This window comes from Aotus nancymaae, unplaced genomic scaffold, assembly GCF_030222135.1.
Source record: "Aotus nancymaae isolate 86718 unplaced genomic scaffold, 86718_ANA_hifiasm-v0.15.2.pri h1tg000036l, whole genome shotgun sequence".
NCBI lineage: Eukaryota > Metazoa > Chordata > Mammalia > Primates > Aotidae > Aotus > Aotus nancymaae.
Window position 1 is genome coordinate 25,422,844 of NW_026988450.1, and position 18,484 is coordinate 25,441,327.

The following is an 18,484-nucleotide window of genomic DNA, read 5'->3' on the forward strand; positions in this document are numbered from 1 at the left end:
ATTTTGCTGCACATTGGAATCACCAAGATTTTTTTAAACACTGATACCACCTCCTACCTCCAGACTTTCTGATTTAATTCATGTCTGATACAACTTGAAACTTGGGGGCCTTTAAAAGTTCTCCAGATAATTGTAATATGCAACAGAATTTTTTAATCACTGACTTAATATATAAGTTAGGCATTAAGCAATTGCAGATTTCTTACTTAAGAGTGATAATAGATTGTGTTACAAAAGCCACCACTTTACCCACTATGTTTAGTTCACATTATATTCATATCTTTACTCTTAATATTATTTAAATTATGTCCTATATTCTTGCACCAAAAAAAAAGTTCCTTGTGGTATTTTTGAAGAACCAACCAACCAACACTATTTTTCTAAAAATACATTTATCAAAAAGGAGGCGAAATATTTAACATTTCAGTTGAGCCCGATATACATCTGCCTTTATTAAATGGAGGTGCAAATATTGTTTACTTTTATCCCAATCAAATATCACATTAAAAGTTGCTCTCCATGTGTATCTTAAAAAGCTTTAAAAAAGAATTTTGAGCAGTTCTTGACTACTTGACTGTATATATAATCTATTATTGTATTTTATATGGAGAAACTTTAATTCTTATTTATAATTTATTTATTTATCTGGCTTCCAGATGCTAAAAAGTAAGTTCATTATAGTACATTTGTTTAAAATGTTCAAGTCTAAATTGCACTCAGCATAATGAAACTGCTGCTATTTTTCTTAAACATTATACCTCTTCAGAACATATTTGCCATAGGTACTGGCCTAAACTGATAATTTCTTTCCCTTCATTTTGCATAATGCAGCAATTTTGGTTTCAGAATGCCACCACAATCTTAAATATTCTGACTAACTTTGCTGAGTTTGCAGTAGCAACAATGATAATACCCATTGTAAAAAGGAAATGCAGAAATAGTGACTGTCAAATCCTAACATGTTCCTTATATCCCCACTTTATTTTCCTTACCAGTATAATCTATACTCCAGTTAATAATTTAGTGCTAATCAGCTCCTTATCTTCTGAAAAGGAGAGTCTGCTTTGAATCACAAGGCAGCTGACCTTGAAGGTAGGTTTAATATATGCAGATTTCTTATATCACCTCGAAGCCTTTTTTACTCAAGAGTATTTTCTTGGTTACATTAGCTTTGAGCTGTGCAATCCTTATTTTGTCTGTCCTAACAGTAACTGATTTAATAATGATATGGTTTTCACTCTTCTTTAGTTTTGGATTTTACATTTATTTGTATAACTAGTTTTAAATCATGTAGTGTTTTAATGTGCAAATAAAATAAATATGAATAGTTAAGGTAAATCATAAATACTAGAAAGAAAATAGCATCTTTCTAAACAAATTCAGCTATTTCACAAGGTGCTTATGTAGCTCTGTCCACTTTCTTTAGATTTTACTGTCACATGGCATTTTTTAGTAGTGATGTGATAAAGATTTAAAATTGGCTCCTTGGATGACGTTTTGGGAATTAAATATCAATATAAATTGAGAAATGAGCCATAGAATTTTATTTTATATAAAACTATGTAAGCAAAGCTATATTATTATTATACAACTATGTAAGCAAAGCTATAGAAGTTAGTTTAAATTTTAAAAATGTTCAGCAAATTGAGGAGAGGATCATGTTTCAAAAATAAGATCGAAGTTAGAATTTTTACATGTTGGTAATAACTTTGGTTTAAATGTGTTAATGAGTTAGTGTGATTGCATAGATCTAAACTGAGCAACAAAAGAAAAAGATTTTAAAAAATTTTTGTTTATCTAAAAATTACATATAATCTCGGCTTTAGGAAAAAAATGTACAAAGCTCTTTGCAAATAAAATCCTATCATAACAGACAATTTGAAACTTCTTTGTATGTGTATGGTAGTGACTTGCCTTAAATATTAAAATACCCATCTTTGTTTGTTGTAATTTTTGAATTTGCTTGTTTTCTCCCGTCAAAATTAGGAAGAAGAAAATACCAGATTTTTGTTTCAAAAGAGGAAGAATGGTTAGATTAGAACAGTGGCAGCAAGGAAATATGATTTTTTTTTTTTAAATTGAAATTCTTTTGAGAAACAAAAGGTGGCTTTGCTTTGAATTAAAAGGCCATTTTGTTGGGTAGAGCTCTCCACTTAATGGTTTCCTGATTACACTGAAAAGTACACTGGGTTCATTTAGATTATTATTCTTCTCATCTAGCTTTTAGTGATCACTTGTGTGTAATCTTCATACTTGAAAAGTAGAATATGAAAATAATGAGAAACTACAGATGTGCTTTGGAGATTGATATGTAGTGCTTTTGCTAGTGAAAAATAATCTCAAAGAAATAAGTTTAGGAAACAAATTTCGTTAACTCCATTTTACAATAAAATGTTTATATATTGGTATTAGCATTCCAAATTATTTTCATGAAAATTATTTCATGAAAATATCCTTCATTTTATTAGCTTGTTTTCTATTTTAAAATCATGCTGTGAAAGAATGATTAAATCAAATATAAAGTATAGAATGATTTAAATGGCTTAATAGTCTTCCAGATAAGATAGAACTATTTCTGCTATTATCTTGGAGAATCAATAGTGAATTGAGTTGTTGTCTTCTTTAAACACTACGCTGTTCTCACTGCTTGTTATGTTGCTTTAAAGAAATTTAAATAAAATATTTCACATGCTAGTTTAGAGAATCATTGCTCTGAGAGAAATATTTTTCAACATCATTAGTTGTGCTGTTTAAAACTGACCTTTTATCTACAAATAATGTTGTCATTCTCTCTGGAGCATTTGACCTGACTAGGGCTAAGACGGCACATCTTAGCCTACAAAACATGAGGTTTCACTTAGTAAAAGCAAAGTTTTGCTCAATTTAGAGAACAAATACTGGAAAGTAATGTTAAGATAGATTTTCAGTTCATAGTTTATCATATATTTATATTTTTTGATATATATTAAATTTATATATCTTTAGAAAATGTGTGCTACTTATTATAATTACTGTTTTATGTATTACTACGTCACCCACTATGAGTGATGTGTTTCCCAATTAAACCTTTAGAAGTAAACTTAAAAGCACTCATAAATTTCTGTTGAATGTAGGGTTTAATAACATAGGTCTCATCTATTTAAAGATAATTTTTTTCTACTATCACCTGGGCATAAAATTAATACAGTGTTTTTATTTGTTTGTTAGTTTGTTCTACTTAAGCTCTTAATCTAATGTAGCCTTGATGAATTTACCCGTGTAAAATACTTGATTAAGCCATAATGAAAGACTTCTTGGCTGATATCCATCAGTCCCTTTGCTGAAAATTACTGAATTTAATGTGAATATGTATAAAGAAACGCCATAACTGTGTCAGGAGACTAAGGTTTCTATAACTTAATTTAATAGTTTCTTTTTGTTCAATTGTGCCATACACATGTTTACTGAGTTATGAAAACTTCACAATCACTAACGAATGGGAAACACAAAGAATTAGTATTAAGAGTATGCTGTTTGTTCTCATTATGATGCATAACTAAAAACCTATAATTAACTTAAATTATTTCTCTGTGACTTCTTTTCTTCTTTTTTTTCTTTCTCATTCTCCCTCTTCATGCTCCCTTTCTCCTCTTTAAATAAATAAAAATATTCTGAATATGGCTTAACTAGTTTTAGAAGTAGAGAGGAAGATTGGTTATAAAGAGGAATATAAGTTAATTTATAAATAAAAGTTATTTCAAGTTAAAATCAATACAATAGAAACTCTAATTTCCATGTAGCCAAAACTTGAAATTAACTCAAATTCTCAATTTCCTTTGTAGATCATACGAATTAGTTTTCAGGGTAGGCACTTCTTACCAACTTTATACACTTATCAAGAATCATTTGGATTTGTTATCTAGTGTATAACTGCCATTTGTTCTTGTTATTTCATTTCACAATTTCATTAAAAAATTGTGCAATCTAATACAACATGATCATTAAAAGGCTTTTATTTTATTTTTTTGAGACAAAGTCTCACTCTGTTGCCCTGGCTAAAGTGAAGGGGCATGATCTTGGCTCACTACAACCTACACCTCCCAGGTTCAAGCAATTCTCCTGCCTCAGCCTCCGGAGTATGTGGTATTACAGGCCCACGCCACCATGCCCGGCTAGTTTTTTTGTATTTTTAGTAGAGATGGGGGTTTCACCATGTTGCCCAGGCTGGCCTCGAACTGCTGGCCTCAAGCAATTTTCCCACCTCAGCCTCCCAAAGTGTTGGGATTATAGGCGTGAGCCACCATGCCTGGCCAAAAGACTTTCATTTTTTCCTCCCCTATAGAAACCATGGGAAATACTGTGGAAGTAGATAAAACCCAATTGTTTAAAGTATGGACAATATTTTGAAAAAAGGAAACTCTAGAAGGCTTCTAGAATTTTTGCTTTGGATTGCTTTATGGGTGGCTTTAATTTTTCTTCATAAACAAAAATTTTCTAGAAATCAGAGGCAATGTATGAGACTTAGCAAAAAAAAAAAATTAGTTAAGAATCTTAATCAGTGGATTCTTAATGAAAAGGTCTTTGTTTTATAAACAGTAGCAGCCAGCAGCCATATCCCCCTATGTAAAAGAAGCTATGAAGTAAGGATACACATTTTTTATGACTTTCTTTTTTAATTATTTTATTTGCTTAATCAGTTCCATAAATTATGAGTCCTAGAATTTAAGAAAAGCGGGATTCCACTGTGCTTTGTACTCTCCTCCAGAGAAAAGCTGCAGAAACTCCTTCCTTTGCTAGGCTGAGGCTGACTGAATTCCGTGGGTGTTTCTACATCTGAAGATCATTACAAAGACTACCCACTTGAGGAGATATGCATGCTATTCAGATCTACCGTATCTTCTGGAAATTCTTGAGTTCTTACTCTATGAAGTGAAGAAAACAATTTACAGTAACAAAAATGGGACACAGGTTTCTTCTTAAAAGCTAGCTCTGGTTAGTTATTAATTGCTACTTGAAGATCTGTGCTGAGATCCATCTGTAGCCCCTTTCACCTGAGAGTTGAATGCTCTGATCCAGTAATGTCAGTCAGCTGTGGGAACAGACTGGGGTGGAAGGATAAAACTATGACAGCATTGTTCTCCTGAGCTACAGCCACATTTCTTTCAGTGTTTTCCATATCCATAAATAAACTTTTTCTATCTTTTTCTCTTTTACCTGTCCTTCTGTTGGGACATTTCCATCAGTGACATCCCTCTATATTGGTTAGTTATTTCAGAGATTAAAAAGTTTGCAGGCTCTGCACAATTCACCCCTTTGGTTCCTATAGAAAACATATGTTTGTTAACTCATTTAAAATAAGGACCACTTCACACAAATAAAAACCACAGACTAACAACCACTTCTGTCTACTTCTCTAAAAACTGAATCACCTATGTCTAATCTTCATTAAAGAAAGTCAGTCAAAAAAGAAAGTTTATTTCAAGATATCATCCTTACAATTAAGAGTATACAGAATATGAGGACAAGAGGACTATTCCAACGATTGCTGTTTGATTTAGTGAATCTGGCTGGTAGATTGACTCTAAGCTATTTTCTTTACATTTTGTCACATGGTTTAGAGTACTTTAAGAGACCAGCCTTCCCAGGTGAAAAGTACACTAATTTCTAAGACAAATTATTCGTAAGGATTATGGTGTTAAAAAATTGGTTAAGAAATATTACTTTGCTGCAATCTTTAATGAATGTGGAAAAGGACATTCTGAATTTCTAATGTAAATGGGGCTGGAAGTCTTTCTTGAAAAATAACATCAATAAACATATTTTCAGAAGTAAAATATATTCATTGAGTACTATTGTCTAAATATTCCCCAAACCCTAGACGTTCCTTGTCAAATATACACATAAAAGATATACTGTGCTATATAGATAAGGGTTGACAATAGGAATATATAGATATACATATGTTAGGGATGATTTTATTTCAGTTTAATGGCATCAGGATTCAAAAGAAATGAAACATGATATATGTAACAACTATGTAAATGCCTCTAATGTTCTAGCAGCTGTACTGCTTCTGTGCTTGGGAAGTTTGCTGACATAAATGGGACACAGACCCATAAATAGTTAATTAAAGAGAATATTGTTAAAGGCCATATCAGGGTTATGCCTAGGGGCTATCAGAGTATGTCATAAATCCTCACATTTCAAATTACAAAATTTCCTTTACTCCAAAATAAAAGTAGCTTTATTGTACACTTAAGAAAATTCGCAATTGTAAAGTGTTTATGGGAAATGGTAACTTCCAGACTTGATTTATCAAATTTATAACAGTAAAGTAAGTGCCATTTTTCAGAATATGAAGTATGTGATTTCAGCTCCTCAAATGGGATACCTGACATTATTATGACAGTTTAAAACCTGTGAGATTTTCTTTTCAATTTTTAATTCTTCTCTTAATGATCTCATTTATTGTCTACCGGAAATCAATTTAGGAAATCATGTTAGTCCACTAAGCACTTCAGATAAGGCTATTTCACGAAGCATTCCAAGATTATCACAAGGAATTGCTTTTATATGCCATAAAAGAAGAAATAAGCTGAATATGGCCTGCCAAAGAAGGTTACAGTTTTACAGCCCCTCCCACTGCAGCTCTTAAGTCACTCGTTTACATTAACTTTGGATTATCACTCACAGATTGAAAGCAAAACAGCAAAACACTCATCACACACTCTGGGCCTGTGGTGCCACTTGTATGTGTGTTTCTAAATCAATGATGAGGGTATCAGAACCAATATTGGACATGGACATGGCAAATTACAGTGAAGTTTTGGATCCAACTTATACAACTTTGGAGTTTGAAACTATGCAGATTCTATATAATTCAAATGGTGAGTTATCATCTGTTTATATATGTAAAGAAAAGTAAATATAATTGGAGAAGGTAGACTGAGCTTCCAAAGGTGGTGGCTCAATGTTTTATTTTTATTTTTTTTCTGGAGAATTTACGTCTTTCTTTTAAAGCCGCAAATCTGAGCTTTTGCACTTTCTTACAAAATTTAAGTTAATAATGCTAGGGCTATTTTATCTTAGAGGTAGAAAAATCCTGGTTTTGTATAATAAAGTAACTTCAGAATTCTGTCATGGGCCAGTTAGAGAGGTAAAAAGAATAGATTCAGCCATTATTTTATTTGCTGTAAATCACAGTAATAAGTAATATTGGCAGATTGACTGTGAAAGTATATTTTCTATGCAATGTTTAAAATGACATGGAACAAAGTTTCCACAGAACACTAGGGAGTTTTACTGATTGTCTACTTTTCTCATTATTATTCCAGTTCTCAAATGCTACTGATGAGAAACTGCATTTAAAATACTATCAGGTTTTTGCATTGAATGCTAATATGAAAGGAAATAGGTTTATATTATAACCTCACTTATCAGGCTAATGTTTAGCTGCACAAAGCTGTTGGTATTTAATTACTGTAACATTTTAACTTTAAATAAGACATGAGTTGTTTAGGGTTTGTGCCTTTATGTAGTACAGTTTACTCTTGGCTTTGAATTTAGACTTAATTCCTAGTAAAAAAGATCTTGTTTAAAATATGTTATAACTGATAGAACTCCTAAGATTGAGTAATTATGTATACTTTGGAAAATGTGTGTCTGTGTGTTTAATGTAAGACTGAGAATATATCTTGTACTGAGGACCTCTTACTATTCTACTGTACTGTACAATTTGTATGACTGGTGTTCTGGTTCTATTTACAATAAGCAGTTCCTTCTTAGTAGAGGTTTAAAAAAATAGTTAAAAGATGAATTCTGAAATTTTAGCACAAATATAGTTAAGATAAACCTGTAGTGCAACTTTCAGGAAGTCACTGTTTTGTGCCTTATGTTTAGACTTGATTAGGGATATTTAATAGAGTATTTCATCAGAATCATGACTTGAAAAAAACACTCGATTAAGAAATGGTAGGGGCATAATTACCATAATCATAACACTTATTTACTATAAGTGCTTAACAAGTATACTAAAATAACGAATTTGTACGGTTATATGCAAAGTGTGATGTAACTTGTTTGTAATAATGTTGTCAGCAATATGTAAGTACGACACTAAACTTGAAGCAAGAGGTGAATTTTTCATATTTCTATGTAGTCTCTCAGAATACAATAAATTCCAAACAGTTCTAACTTTCATATTGTTAATATCTGTGTTGTTAATGTTACCAAAAGCAAAATTTATAGCATTTTAGTCCTATAATGTCACATAACTCTAAGCATATGCTCATTAAGGTTTTTTTCCAACTTCATGAAATTATATATGACAATATTTGTCTACTCAGAAGCATTAGTAAGTAGCATATATGTAGTGTCGTAAAATGTAATCAGGACATAACAACCTTTAGTTTTAACCTTTTGTTAGACATACAATAATCAGTTGTTAATATATTTACAATTTTATAATAAAGTTTTACTGTATTACAAATTTAATATCTTTTGAATGCCTACAGATTTTTAAGATGTAATCCATGATATTAACTTATTTAAGATATATTTATTTTATTATAAATATCTACATTTTAAAAATAATTCTTCCTTCAGAACTATGTATTAGATGACCACTATATTCTGGGCATAATCCTAAAAGCTGGAAAACAGAGGAATATATAAAACAGATAAATTCTCTACCATCATAGGGTTTAGAGTCGGTTTGTAAAGATGGGTAATAAATGAGCAGATCAATACAGAATATACTTTTCAGAAATAAAGTTATTTTAAAAACTAAGGCCAGGTGTGGTGGCTCACATCTATAGTCCCAGAACTTTGGGAGGCTGAGACAGGAGGATTGCTTGAGCCCAAGTGTTTAAGACCAACCTGGGCAACATAGTGAGACCTTGTCTCTACAATTAAAACTTTAAAAACTAGCTTGGTGTGGTGGGGTGCTCCTGTAGTCCCAACTACTCAGGAGGCTGAGGTGGGAGAATTGCTTGAGCTCAGGAGGCCCAGGCTGCAGTGAGCTAGGATTGCACCACTGTACTCCCGCCTGGGTGACAAAGCAAGACCCTGACTCAAAAAATAATAATAATATATAAAATACGCAGGGCTTTAGGTTCTACTTGAAGGACAGATGAGGGGTGACTTTTTAAAAGTGTGTTCAGAGGTTTCACAGAAAATATGAAATGTTAACAGAAACTTGGTAGCTAGCTCAAAGATAGGTTTAGGGAAGAGCTTTCCTCCCGGACAGAAGGAACAGCAAGTGAACAATTTCTGAGATGATGGAAAAAAAAAAAAAAAAAGGAAGACAATATTGCTGGAGAATAGCGAACTGAATGAAAAGTGGTACCAGATACTGGGATCAGAGATTTGGGGGAGTTGTAGTGGGAGGTTGACATGCAGGGTTTACAGCCTGTGCTAAGATGCCTATGGTTTATTCTGTATCTCATTAGAACAGGATTGGATGCAGAGGGTGACATGATGTGAATTTCTTTTTTAAAAAGTTATTATTATACTTTAAGTTCTGGGATACATGTGCAGAACATGCAGGTTTGTTACATAGGTATACATGTGCCATGATGATTTGCTGCATCCATCACCCCATCATCTACATTAGGTATTTCTCCTAATGCTACCCCTCCCTAAGCCTCCCACCCCCTGACAGGCCCTGAAATGTGATGCTCCCCTCCCTGTGCCCATATGTTCTCATTGTTCAACTCCCACTTATGAGTGAGAACATACAGTGCTTGGCTTTCTGTTCCTGTGTTAGTTGCCTGAGAATGATGGTTTCCAGCTTCATCCATGTTCCTGCAAAGGACATGAACTCATCCTTTTTTATGGCTGCATAGTATTCCATGGTGTATATGTGCCACATTTTCTTCATCCAGTCTATCACTGATGGGCATTTGGGTTGGTTCCAAGTTTTTGCTATTGTAAACAGTGCCACAATAAACATACGGATGCATGTGTCTTTATAATAGAATGATTTATAATCCTCTGGGTATATACCAAGTAATGGGATTGCTGAATCAAATATTTCTAGTTCTAGATCCTTGAGGAATCGCCATACTGTCTTTCACAATGGTTGAAGTAATTTACACTCCCAAAAACAGTGTAAAAGCATTCCTATTTCTCCAATGTTGTAAATTTGTTATAACAAGATCATTTATGTGGCTGTGGGGTAACAAACAGTAGGGCAGCAAGAATGGAAGGAATGAATTTAGATAGCAAGCTGTTACCATAATCTAGAGGAAAGATGATGGTTGGTTGAACAAGAATGTCCATGGTAAAACGTTGTGGATTAAATATGTATTTCAGGCCTGGTGTGGTGACTCATGCCAGTAATCACCACACTTTGGGAGGCTGAGAAGGGTGGACTAGCTGGGGTCAGGAGTTCAAGATCAGCCTGGCCAACATGGTGAAACCCTGTCTCAGGTAAAAATACAAAAATTAGTTTGGTGTGGTGGCACATATCTGTAATCCCAGCTACTTGGGAGGCTGAGGCATGAGAATTGCTTGAAACCCAGAGGCAGAGGTTGCAGTGAGTGCAGATCACACCACTACACTCCAGCCTGAGCGACAGTGGAAACTCAGTCTCAAAAAATTAAATAAATAATTAAAAAGTATTGTAAACATGGACTTAACAAGGGATTGGTTATAAAGGATAAAGGAGAGAATACAATAAAGACTCACAGATTATTGGCCCTGGGAAATTGGATGGATATAGGGAGGCTGAAGGAAGGAAGAACAAGTTCTAGGGGAAAAATGAAAGAGTTTTGTTTTTGATACGTTAATTTGCAATTCTGATTAGATTTCACAATGAAGTTCTTCAATAGGTGCCTGGGCATTTCAGACTGATGCCTATGGTAGACATCAAGGCTAGAGATAAAATATTGGACTTGTTCATCCTACAGCCAATATTTATTGTCATGGGACTGATAAGCTTCCCTTGGAAAACAGTATAGTTGGAGAATTAAGTCTATGGTGTCTCAAAGTTAAATGTTCAGAAATAAGAAAGGAGAGCTTGGAACAGAAGCAGCCAGTGGTTGAAAGGGAAGCACCAGTGTGGGGTCTCCTAGAAGCCAACGAATGGACTGTTTCGAGCCTATAAATAATTAGTCGAACAATTTAATCAGGAAACAGTGCTAACTCTAACTGCAATCTTCCTTTTTCATTGACAGATAGTTCTGCCCCAGAGACAAGTATGAATACCGCAGACAACAGTGTCAACTGTCTGTGTGCCATCTGTGGGGACAGAGCAACAGGAAAACACTATGGGGCATCGAGCTGTGACGGGTGCAAGGGTTTCTTCAGACGCAGCATTCGCAAGAGTCACATTTATTCTTGCAGGTACTTTAAATGCCCTTTCAGGAGAGTTATCTCTACAGGTGTTTCAGTTTGGCATGCAAAAAGTAAGAAAAGAAAATTCAGAGGTTTTGTGTATCTGTAAGTCTGTAAATAAAATCTCTAAACTGCGGTACAAGTAAGAACGTGTAGGTATGTATTGCAGGATGTATTCACATAGGTGGTTATTTTTTATGAAACATTTTAGACCTATAGAAGGTATATAAAAATCCACCTATCTATCACCCAGCTTAGACTAATATAGTTGAAGCCTTTAATGGACACCTCCTCTGTCACTTTTCCTCCCTTGCCTCTTAGAGGTAACTACCATTGCAATTTTGTGTTATCTTTTCCTTGTGTTTCTTTATTGTTTTACCACATGTTCATATACCTCTAAACATTTTAAAATCTGCATTTAAAAGCTTTTTCAATATGAATATTTTTCTTCATGTTGATTTTTTAAGTGCCATTACATCCTAGGTCTAAAAACAAAATTGTAAAAGTGCAGATTATTTTGGTAGTTTGCTGATATTAATGAGTGAAATTTAATTTTCAGTCCTAAAATTTAAAATGTATTTCTCATGCCATATCTTTTGTCATTAAATTTAAATGTTTTGTCGGATGCTTATTTAACTATATTATATGTGTCACTCATTTCCAGTAGGCTGTTTTCTTGTTTTTTTTTTTTTCAATTTTAGATTAAAAACTAGTCAACATCATAACATGATTTAAGTATACATTTGTATCTTTATTCATCTATATGACTGTCCTTGAATGTAGATTACATTTAAATTGAATATAGGCTATTAACAAAAATTACTGATTAAAAGAAAAAAAAAACTGTGTTTGTTCCATCAATAAAAGATATGTGTAGAATTATATTCTTTTAAGAACAAGTTGGACATTTGGGAAGAAATTAACTCTCTCAAAGTGTTGCCATGTGATTTCCTGGGTTACAGTACAAGTTAATATATTACTACCCAAATATCTATCTAGTTCTCTGGTAATCTAGTTCTCTAGTAATATTTCAAGATACTTTGAAGCAGGTTAACAGAACTATAAATTGCCCACTTTAAAAACTTTCTAGGTAAACAAAAAAAGTGTATTTAGCTGAGTTTTGCTTTTATTTACATTAAAACTCTAAAGGTAAAAGGTAGATCAATTTCCTTCATCGAAAATACTTTTCTATGAGTGGTTCTAAAAATTAATAACTAAAACAAATTCAGAATAAGCTGTAAACCATACCTTCTGGAGTCATGTGCTTTGTTAAAAGTGAAATATGTGTCTGTGTGTGTGTGTGTGTATAATGGTGATCCAAACAACTAAATCCAACAACAACTTGTGAGAATCAGAGAATCACAAAGGCTATCAGGATATCTGTCCTTTCTGTATGGAAGAGTGGGAAAGGAATGCTCTCAGCAGTTTTTAGAGGGTTAAAAAGTATTCTAACAACAGATACAGTTTAACTCCTGCACCTTCGTATTAGGAATGCTACTGCCAACCTAGCTTTCTGTATATATTTTAGTATTCAGCAAATGTTATAATCTTTTATTTGGACAATGGTTAGAATATTGATGCAAGATTAGAGTCATGGAGGTTTTCTGAGTTCAGGTTGTGCTGGTCTCAAATTTATCTATTTTCTTAGATTACAAAATCCCATTTCTACTCTAACTGCTCCGTCACACTGAGGTTGAGCTTTTCTTCAAAAGCACTTTTAATTGCTGTTTCAATACTTTTCATGTTATGTTTTTCACATTATGTACAATTTGTATGCGTACTCTATTAGATTGTGAGTTCCTTGAGTAGAGGAGACAAGTTGTGTTAATCTGTTTAATCCCTACACCAGGATCTTGTATGCTGTAGGTGCTTAATAGTAAATGTTTATTCAATTTTTGTTATTAATTTAATGTTAATTGAAGTCATTCTCCTTGTGTTTTTTATCAATCTGGCCCTCTCTCCTGAGTCTCATCAGCCATTTTTTCCCAAATGAGCAATACCTTGTTCCTCACTCTGAAAGCACATTTCTCTTCTAGCCCAATTTGTTGATGATAGGTTTTGCTTCTCATTCAATTTTAAGTGGCCACCAGTAGTTTTTAGAAGAAATACTTTGTATAGGTCACATAATACATGTCTTTATTCTTATCATTATCAACTACAAATAAACAGGTACATATCAATATGTATGGATAATTTTGTGCCAGAATTTTGAAGAAACGTTAGCGTTTACTGTTTGTCCCCAACTATTTGAAGTACGTTCACACAACAACCTTTAGGGCAAGTACTTCTCTTTATTTTACAATTGTAAACTGATGTTACTTAACATCCCCGAGTTCTGCTGAGAGTCGATGGAATCAAGCTCAGATTTAATTTCAGATACTGTACTGTTTTTTTTCTATTTGTTTGTTTGTTTGGTTAAGTATACAAGTCAGTTTTTTAGTGTATCCAGAGTCGTGCAACCATCAATATGGTGAAATTTGACCATTTGTATCCCCTTATAAAGAAACCTTTAGCAGTTACTCCCTCATTTCCTCCCAACTCCCTCCTCAACAATATGAGGCCACTACGAATCTATTTTCTGTTTCTACAGACTTGCCTTTACAGGACATTTTGTATAAACAAAATCATATGATATGTGATCTCTTGTGTCTTACTTCTTTCATTTAGAATAGAATAGGTTGCCAAGGTTTATCCGTGTTGTAGCATTTATCAGTACTTCATCCCTATTTGCAGACAAATAATAATATTCTACTGTGCAGGCATCCCAGATTTTGTTTTTCTATCATCAATTGATAGGCATTTGGATAGTCTCCACTTTCTGGCCATGATGAATAACGCTGCTATGGACATTTTTGAACAAGTTTTTAACATGTGCATATGTTTCATTTCTCTCCATACAGACCAAGCATGGCATTGCTGGGTTATACTGTAACTCTATGTTCAGCTTTATAAGACAGAGCTAAACTTTCTTCCAAAGCAGCTGCATCATTTAACATCTTAACCAGCAATGTAGGAGGGTTCCAGTTTTTCCATATCCTCACCAACACTTGTTTTTCCTTTGTTTCATTTACGGCCATTCAAATGAGTGTGACGTCTTACCCCATTATGCTGGCTGTACTCTCAGTGTTGTTCTCAATGACTTCTTGATATATAATTTGCCATTTAGGGTAAACTTCAGTGGGATGTGGGGTACACTTAAAATTAACAGAAGAATATTTAAAAAGGGAAAAGCATGAAAATGCAGAGCCATGAAGTTCTGATAATAGCCTCCTTCATACTGAAATCATTTGGCAAAAACCAACAAAAACTTTTAAGCCAAAGATTTTCAAAACTAGGTTTGGCTCTCATGACTCATGATAGAAATGGTTATGCACACCAGCCAAAATGAAGATAGTCATTCAGTTTTATTTTGCTATAAAGACTGAGAGGTGAGGCTTGTGTTTTCACGCACATGCTGATTGTGAGACTGGGAAGGTCATAGTTGATTGTTCCTATCAAATGTGACAATACATATTTAAAACCCATTTGTCTGTTTGCTTTTTTGTAAATCATCATTTTCTGAGAACTAATATATCTTTGTTTGATGTTATAGGTTCAGTCGACAATGTGTTGTTGACAAGGACAAAAGGAATCAATGTAGATATTGTCGATTAAGAAAGTGTTTTAGAGCGGGAATGAAAAAAGAAGGTAATAGCAATGATGATGATAATTAACATTATTGATGAAAAGTGATAAACATACACACACATTCTCATTGATCACAATAACCTTTTTACATGGTTGTAATTTTCTTCAATATACTGAAGAGGAATCTATGGTTCCTCAAGTAAAATAATTTAGCCCAAGGACATCCAGCTATTAAGTGTTGTAGCCAGTATTTATCTGGTGACTATCTGATTATGGATATTATTCTCTTCACCACTACATTGTCCAAGACAACAAAATTATTGACTAAATAGTATCCCAATGATCTGTTAGTGGGTTGAAATTACAGTTTTTTTTTTTTTTTTGAGATGGAGTTTCGCTCTGTCAACTGGGCTGGAGTGCAGTGGCACAATCCTGGCTCATTGCAACTTACTGGGTTCAAGCAATTCTCCTGCCTCAGCCTCTCTAGTAGCTTGGACTACAGGTGTGCACCACCATGCCTGGCTAATTTTTGTATTTTTAGTAGAGACAGGATTTCACCATGTTGGCCTGGCTGGTCTTGAATGGTGACCTCAAGTAATCCTCCCATCTCAGCCTCCCAAAGTGCTGGGATTACAGGCTTCAGCCACCATACCCTGCAAGAATGTATATTTTTGTTTTTAATAAGAACTGAGTATCTTTTTTCTTTTGATGAACATGAACTGAACATCTACTTTTTATGCATTCATTTATTTACTGAATACTTATCGAACACTGCAACTTTCCAAACACTTTTCTAGGTGCTGAAGCTTCAATAGTGAACATAGTAGACAAAATAATCTTCCCTTTCAGAGAGCTTTTATTATATTAAGGGACCGAGACAATAGACTAAATGTGCTATTTTAGTATCTAATTTCATTTTGGATATATTAAGTAATCTGATTATAATCTCCTATATTCTAAATATGATTAATTTAGAAACAAATGTATTGAACACATTCTAAACATTTGACAGAGCGTAACAGCTACAAAATTTTATGCCTGTCAGTTTTGCTGTCTGCTCATGCCTATTATATGCAAAGAGATATTTTCACAACTATTTCACAAACTATAAAGAAACAAATGAAATCACTGTACTAATGAAGTGTAGATATCAAACCCATCTTGAGCATAGAGTTTTCTTTGTCATTCAATATTTTAAGGATACAAAAATACCACTAGTTTTGTTCAGTTTGGTAGTCTCAAAGACAACAAAAAGTAAAGTTCACAAAATTAAAAAAGAAGCACTTTCTCACTTAGAGAGTGATTTGTTTCTAATTTCATAGGAAGCTCTATTTGGCTGTTTAAAGGATTAATTGCATACTTGGTCAATCGCCTTCCTCCCTTCTACTTGAACCCCATCCTTATTCCTACTAAAGTGTAAGCAAATAACAATCCTACATTTTTAATGAGTTTTACAATTTGTGAAATGCAATTACGTTTTAAAATAAGGAAATTTTATTTTCTGTTTATAAGATAATGTGTTAATTTTCTTAAATAGATTGGAAAGTAATTTTTAGTTTCGAAGTTGATGTATTTCTCTTCTTTACACTAATAGCATAGTAGCAAGATTAATTCAATGGAAACAAATAGAAACAGTTTTATGTCAAAAAGGATAGCAGTGAGAAGATTATAAATGTTTACAATATCTTTTAGCATTTTTTCTAAAGAATGATCATGTAAGTGAAATTCATAGAAGCATAGCTAATGTCTTAATTTTTTATCTCTGCATATGCATTTCCAAATGAGTCAGTTTAGGTTAAAAATCAATAACAATTTCTGTAAAGCAAAAAGAGCAAGCTACCAGTAAGTATGATTTTAAAATAAAATATTAATGATTCACTCCAACTTACAAACAACTCACTCTTTCTTAAAGGCAAAAAGTCCTGTAATTCCTCCTTCAACTTAATGAAGTTCATATTTAATAGTAAGTTTTGGGTCTTTGCTTGGCCAGAAATTGGTGGCTTTCTTTAATAAAAGCATATTTGAAGAAAAAAATGATATTTTAATGCCTTATTTTTCCAGCAGAACAAATTACAGCCTTAACCTAATAACCTAATAATTTAGGGGCTACCTGCCTTCCTGCCTTGTTTCCCTTCTCTTTGTCAAATGGAAGATAATTTTACCTCTTAAGGTTTTTTATTTTTTTTAACCTCTTAAGTTTTTAAATTCAGCTTTGATATCTGACTGATTTTATTCTCTCTCTCTTCTTTTTAAAAAATTTTTATCTTGAGATGGAGTCTTACTCTGTCACCCAGGCTGGTATGCAGTGGTGCAATCTCGGCTTACTGCAACCTCTGCCCTGGGTTCAAGCGATTCTCCTGCCTCAGCCTCCCAAGTAGCTGGGGCAAATTTGTGTATATTTAGTAGAGACAGGGTTTCACCATGTTGACCAGGTTGGTCTCGAACTCCTGACCTAGTCTCACAAAGTGCTGGAATTACAGGCATGAGCCACACCTGGCCTGATTTTATTCTCTGTATAATAAACATGTGAGTTAATACTCCCCCTGTCGCTCTTCCTTATATTTAAAAATTCAGTTTTCGGGGATTTACATTGCTCTTTTTTTTTTTATCCTGAAGTGAAAAAGCAGATCTAGCTCTCTCTTAGAAACCTATATAACATATAGGATTTCTTCATCTTTCCAAAATGCTGGTACTCAAATCTCAATTTTCTCAGAAGAGACTGCTACCTGGTACAACTTTTGCTTTATTAATATTGGTAAACTGTCCCATGGATGGTGTTTTATAAGAGATCATAATATTATAATCCTAAAATCATCTTAACTAAAAAAAGTTTACTTTTCCATTTTTGCTAGTCCTTTATAGAGGAAAGAAAATGGAAGTTTCCAAATCTATGACTCATATTTTTTGACAGTGAATACACTCTTATCTTTGACCCAGTCAATCTTACAGGCAATGATCTTCCTCTAGTTATCTTATGGTTTTATTAACTTTGAGAGAATAGAAAACCACCCTATTAAAAATACAGCATGGCAGAACTGGCTGACCCAACACTTTCTAGTATGCATGATGTCATGAAGTCCCAAACAGCAATGTTTTATGAGCTCTAGTGACAAGCCTGACTATTCCTATTTTTGAAAGTAATACAGAATGAAAATGTCTTGTCTTTCTCCCAGTCTTTTAGAAAGACCCTTTCTCACTTTTTTTTTTACTTAAAAAACCCTCAAATGCTGTATCCTAACATACACTAAAGAGAAGTGCTCAATAAATATTGTGTTTTTCCCCCTAGCTGTGCAAAATGAACGTGATAGAATAAGCACCAGAAGAAGCACATTTGATGGCAGCAACATCCCCTCCATTAACACACTGGCACAAGCTGAAGTTCGGTCTCGCCAGGTACCTGCTGCACGCCAGCATCCAGCCCTATTTGACAAAATCAAATGTCCAGTTAGGCATCACGCTAAAATAATCTGAGTTTACTCAAATGTGCTCATTATTGAATAAGTTACACCTACACATATTTAAGAGTTTTACGTTGAAAGTT

General features: G+C 33.5%; 1 protein-coding gene across 3 annotated transcripts in view; it reads left to right on the forward strand.

The window, feature by feature from the left end:
- The window catches only part of HNF4G (hepatocyte nuclear factor 4 gamma), a 142,085-nt gene that overhangs the window by 108,486 nt on the left and 15,115 nt on the right, over window positions 1–18,484 (forward strand). For 2 of the 3 annotated variants that reach the window (XM_012450919.3, XM_012450920.2), the window contains 3 exons: window positions 11,157–11,325; window positions 14,909–15,003; window positions 18,230–18,336. In XM_012450919.3, coding sequence (XP_012306342.2) covers window positions 11,180–11,325; window positions 14,909–15,003; window positions 18,230–18,336 — 348 coding nt within the window. In that variant the 5' untranslated portion in view covers window positions 11,157–11,179. Of the gene's footprint in view, window positions 1–6,656; window positions 6,867–11,156; window positions 11,326–14,908; window positions 15,004–18,229; window positions 18,337–18,484 lie in introns of those variants that run through there. The other variant, XM_012450918.3, reaches the window with a different exon arrangement.